The 5,444-nt window shown below is 58.0% G+C and overlaps 1 protein-coding gene across 1 annotated transcript in view; it reads right to left on the bottom strand.

Annotated features, from left to right (window-relative positions):
• TIE1 (tyrosine kinase with immunoglobulin like and EGF like domains 1) overlaps positions 1-5,444 on the bottom strand; it is a 24,523-nt gene that overhangs the window by 15,895 nt on the left and 3,184 nt on the right. The window contains exons 2-7 of the mRNA XM_006153740.3: positions 4,081-4,398; positions 3,882-3,992; positions 2,398-2,553; positions 2,128-2,259; positions 1,834-1,974; positions 1,481-1,609 (exon numbers count right to left, since the gene is read on the bottom strand). Of these exons, the coding sequence (XP_006153802.1) occupies positions 1,481-1,609; positions 1,834-1,974; positions 2,128-2,259; positions 2,398-2,553; positions 3,882-3,992; positions 4,081-4,398 (987 nt within the window). The remainder of the gene's footprint in view (positions 1-1,480; positions 1,610-1,833; positions 1,975-2,127; positions 2,260-2,397; positions 2,554-3,881; positions 3,993-4,080; positions 4,399-5,444) is intronic.

Here is a 5,444-nt window from a genome sequence, read left to right as displayed (position 1 = left end):
TTGCCAGAAGCACGGTGCCGTCCGGCTTGTGGAGCTCCATGCTGCCCCGCACTGGCGGGAAGGGATTGCCTGTGGCTGCGCAGTTGATCCGGGGCGTTGTCTCTAAGTTGAACTCCAGTTCTGAGGCCATACTGAGGATCTGGGGGATCCGGTCTGAGGAAAGAGAGGACAGTCACCCTGGAACTCCCACAGGGGCAGACACAAGGCCACCAGAGTCTCTCAGCCCACGCTCTGCATCTCATCAGAGGCACCGCCACCTATGTGGTCACGTGAGCCCAGAAGTCAGTGAGAGCCTGCATGACCGCCCCAGCAGTGGTGCCCGACCCGGCCAGCGTGGTCCCCTAACCACACCCACATACTTCCTAGTGCCATCCTCTGCCTGAGTGCTAGTTCAGGCCTCATCTGTTCTCCTCCCTGTCTCTAGACTTCTCGGGAGTCTCCTGCTTCCACTCTACCCAGCAGCTGGGGGTCCTTTCTCAAACACAACTCCGCCTTGCCCCTGTCTGATTAAGTGTGAACCCTTTAGCTGGGCATTCAAAGGCCCATGCTTGACCTCTTCTGACCACCCCCCCCAGTCCCCTATCCCGTGTTCTGGTACCCGTGCCTGAGTCCTCAACCCCTGGGCCTCTGCACAGGCGCTTTCCCCAGCCCTCTCTCTCTCGTCCTTCACATCCAGTCTCAGATCTCACCTCCTCCCAGAACTTTCCCTGAGCCTCTCAGATCAGGCAGGGGCTTCACTGGGCTCCTACCTACTCCGGACAGCTGCCCAGGGCAGCATGGATGGCTGAGTGGTGAGAACCCCTGCCAGACTCGAGCTCCCTGAGGGTAGGACTGGGACCATCCACAGGAAAGGAGGATGGGCGGGACTCATAGCTCAGTGGTTAAGTGTGTGTGTGGAGAGCCAGAAACCACACGGCCAACTCTGGTTTGAGTCCAGGCCCTGGTGACTTGAAGGACACATGGAATAAATGTGCATGAGTGCCCAGGACCCTGAAGAAATGGAGAAATGGAGGAGAAGGGATTGCAGCATGGCCATGCCTCCCTTGGGAGGTGCTTTTTCCTTCCTTGCAAGTGCACACACTTTCTGGCGATAAATAATAAAAAAAAATACATCTTAAAAACAAAACCAAACCCAGGCCAGCCAGTGTGTGGTGGTGAAGGTGGCTGGATCCACGCAGACACTGTGGTTCACATCCCAGACCTGGCGGCTTGAAAAACACACCTGGTACTTGCTTGCACATGCATGCCCCAAATCCTGAGATGAGAATAGAGGAGAGATGGCTGAAGTGTGACCATTCCCTGTGTGTGTGTGTGTGTGTGTGTGTGTGTGTGCATGTCACTTTCTCTCTCTTTCTCTTGCTGGTGAGTGCATCTACCCTATCAAAAACTAAAAACAAAAACATCAAAGAGGGGGGCAGGGAGATGTGTTTGGGGAAGGCCAACCTGTCTCAAGGGGTCTCAGGGACCCTGGTGCTCACACCTGACTTCTCGCAGTGCATTCCATGCCACCCGGAGGGGCAGACACAGCCACGGAACCGGTCACATGTGCCGCCGTTCTGACACTGGCATTGGAGGCGACAGTCAGCCCCAAAATGACCAGGGGTACAGGCTGAAAACAGAAGAGGTGTGGTTAGGGGGTACAGGTCAGGGGTCAAGGGAGGCCCAGGCAGGGTATGGGTTGTATGACAAGCTGGGCGTAGAGGGGCCACAGGTCAGGGGAGCAGGGACACTATGGAGGGCTTGATGTGAACGTTAGGGTCAGACTGAAGAAGCCGGATCAGGCTTGTGGCTGGCTGTCTTGGTGGGGGACGGTAGACGTGGGCTTGCCCATACCTTCTTGGCACTGGCTTCCTCTCCAGCCAGAGCCACAAGAGCAGCCATAGGGGTCCGGGAGGCAGAAGGTTAGGCCCCGGCAGCCTGATGTGCCCGGGCACTGCTCCTGGCAGCTCTGGCCGAAACGGCCTTCTCTGCAGGCTAGAAAGCATACAGGTGTATAAGCCTCAGTTGGGCCCCAGGGTCCAGGACCTTTCTGGCCCTCTAACCCTCCAAGCTCAACCCCATGGTTCTAGTGTCTTCTCCCAGCCAGGCATCCTCTCCTGCTTGGGTCCCAGCTCCCCTCCTCCTTACCCTGCTCACAGCGGGCACCAGTGAACCCAGGGGGACACACACACTCGCCGTCATGGTCATGGCAGACACCTCCATGCAGGCAGGCTGGGCATTCCTTGGCACAGCCTGGTCCCCAGCGCCCAGCCCCACAGCCTGGAGGAAAGTGTCTTCAGCAGATGATCACTGGGGGTAGCTCTGGGGACCTGGGGATCCAGGGACCCCCAGGAAGTACCCAGAGGGCTCCCACCCTCCCATGTCCTCTGCCCACAACCTCTGCCCTCTGGCCCTGACCCCGCACGATGAGCCGGAAGAAGGCGCTGCCCAGGGGGCTGTCTTCCAGGTAGGAGGCGCTGTAGATGCCACTTGATGCCGGCTGCAGGTCGGGGAGCTGCAGCAGGAACCGCCCATCCCGGGCCTCATGCCAATCCAGCGTGTAGAAGTAGGACCCTGGAGCAGGGGGAGAATGAACAGACCAGGAGGCTCAGAAAGTGGAGGGCTGATGTCATTCCCTCTGTACAACCTCGCCTGGGGGAAGGTGGCGAGGTCTGGTGCATCCTCTTCCTCATGCTCCGCAACCACCTGTGACATCACCCAGTCCTGCCTGGGCTCCCTCCTCATCTCCTCAGCCAGCCCCCTCCTCCGAGGCCTCTTGACACCCCCTAGCCCGAGCCTTCACCGAGCCTCCAGCAGCCTCTCCAGCACTGTGCTTCTAGCCCTGTGCTTTCCTGTCTGTGCTCAGCAGTCAGTGCAACCGTCTACAAGAGCCCTCTAGAACTCCCCGCTTAAACATGCAGTTTTCTACTGTCCTCAGGGGAAAGTCCAACTCTTTAGCATGTCATTTTCCCCATCTGGCCCCTGCCCTCCAGCCCATACCTCTCCATGCCCTGCCTGACTCCTCACATTCCTGAATTCCTGGAATTGCTCATTTCTCTTCTAATTTCTCTTCTAGAAACAACAGTGGTATTTCAGACCCTCCTCCTGGAATGCCCTTCCTTCCTTGGCTTTGTTGTTTTCCCACTTCTCTTTTGGGACACAGCTCAGCTGCCATTACTTTGGGGTCTCTCCCCTGCGGCTCCCTCTGGGACCTGCAGGCCCTAATATTGGGAGTGTCTAATCCCTGTTCCACTCACTTCTTGTCTCTTTTGCTCAGGACTGAACTAGACTCTAAGCCCAGGCTTCCTTGCCTTTTCCCACATCACCCACCAATTCATGGACTGGAGCTTTAGGCAAACCCTCTTCAGGGGCCCAGAGATGCGAGAGTCAGCCAAGATGTGAGGTCGGAGGGCTGAAAGGAAAATGGCTTTCTTCCATGGGGGCTAAAGGGCCTGATAGGGTCTGAGTGAAGGGCAGGCCTGAGGCTGAGCTCCCCCCGTTCTGCTAGGCCCGAGAATGTGTCTGTCTTGGGCATCAAGGACCTGGGATGGACAGGTCTTTGGGAGAGTCTAGACCCCCCCACCCCCATGTTAGGCCCTGTTACTGTTCCCTGATTTCCCAGGAGAGGGTCAAAGTTGAAGGGGTAAAGCAGTGCTTATTTGGGGAATCAGGGAAGGAGCGGCTGACCACAGGCTCCTGGTCATCCAAGTATAGTAAGAGGGAGGCTCAGAGATCGGAATGGATGGGTCCAGGTGCATCCCATGGGACCTGGTCCAGGACAGAGGAGGGGTCCTGGAGGCTGGCCAGGAGGAAACAGGTGTATCATGGTGATGGCTAATAGAGGTGTCGGGGCATCAGAACTATGCGACCACCTGCCCAGCCAGCTCAAATATCCCGCTCACCGTTGCTCTTCCACATCACATCTGTCTGCTTCTCCTTGTGCACACGTGCAGAAAGCACAGCCGTGTCGCCTTTGTTCACCGTGTGTGTGACCTTGTCTGGGAGCAGATGGGCTGCAGGATGGAGGGTCAGAGGTCTGTGCAGCGTCCCTCCCCTCCCCCCACTTCCCTCATCCCTTCACCTCTCTAGGGCCAGACTCACCTCCAGGGCTGTTGTGCACATAGACGACACGCGTGCGTCTAGCCCCGGTGCCACCCACGCAGGAGAAGATGCCCACCAGATGCGAGGGCTTGGAGAAACCGCGCAGCGTGACCTGGTGGGAGCCGTTGCGTGCCAGATGCAGCGGCTGCCCTGGCGGGCGGGTGCGGACGATGCGGTCGTCCTTCGCCAGCAGCAGCGGCGGGCCCCAGGCGTCCGAGCCCCTGCCTGCCCCGGCCTCCCCGGACACGCAGGTCAGGAAGAAACGCTGGGGGTCGGTGAGGCGCAGGTCGGCCAGCAGCGTCAGGTCCACAGCGCCCCCTAGGACGGAACAGCAGGGACTCAGTCTGGGTGCTTGCCTGCCCTCCAGCACGGGGGGTGGAGGGGGGGCTGACCCCATCCTGACCCACCTCCCCTCCACAGAGGGTCCCAGCATTCAGCCCTCAACCTTCCCTGTCCCCTCCTCAGACCCCCCTGGCACTTCACTTTATCAGGCATTGCCATCCCCCTCTCCTTTCCTTCCACGTGCACTGGCCCTTTCCCTCAAGTCTCTTCATCCTAAAGAACAAAAACACAAACAAATCCCTCTCTGGCTCTGCATCCCCTCCCTCCTGCCAGATGGCTTCCCCTTGCAGGCAGCTTTCGGAAAGAATGATCTATGCTCCCTGTCTCCGTTTCCTCACTTTATTCCCCGCTCGTCCTGAAACTGTTCAGCAAAGGATCCCTGAGAGCCACTTCTCTCTGCCCCCACCATGCGGGAGCAGCTAGGGAAGCCATGGGGGTGGCAGCAGGGGTCTTCTGGGGTCTCCCTCTTTGTCACTACAGCAAGTTAGAAATGTTTGGTGTGCATGGGCTTTAGAGGTAAAGAGGATGAGTTCTGTAGCCGGGTGATTGTGGAGCAGAAACGAAGCTATTAATAGCTTGGGGCCAGGCCCAGGGACCGGGTGGGGAAACCCAGATGGTGCAGAACAAGGTGGGTCTTGGTCTTTGAGAGCTCACTTGCTGGTTGATGGGTCAGACATGGTTCCCAACTGCAAGGTGCTGTCCATGAGGCACAGAGAAGGGACACCTGACCCGGCACAGGGGAGACAGGGGACTGGAGGTGCTTCCCTGGTGAGGAAGCTCGAGAGAAGGGGACTGTGGAGTTGGGGGAACTGGGCTGGGGCCAGAGCTGGAGTGGGGGCCGGGGCCAGTGACTGGCCCTGCCTCAGTGTCCCTTACAGATATTGGAATGTTCACTTTGCAAGCTAAGTAACATGTGATTGAATATGTAAAAGAAATCGAAGTAAAACAAATTGAAGAAAAAAAGAAGGCTTCTGAAGCTGGAGCAGCACTCAGTGGGGCGAGGAGAGTGGGCGAGGACAGAG

The sequence above is a fragment of the Tupaia chinensis genome, unplaced genomic scaffold (genome assembly GCF_000334495.1).
Source record: "Tupaia chinensis unplaced genomic scaffold, TupChi_1.0 Scaffold000387_1, whole genome shotgun sequence".
NCBI lineage: Eukaryota > Metazoa > Chordata > Mammalia > Scandentia > Tupaiidae > Tupaia > Tupaia belangeri.
The sequence above is the reverse complement of the archived record's forward strand: the minus strand, read 5'-3'. Positions and strand labels throughout refer to the sequence as shown.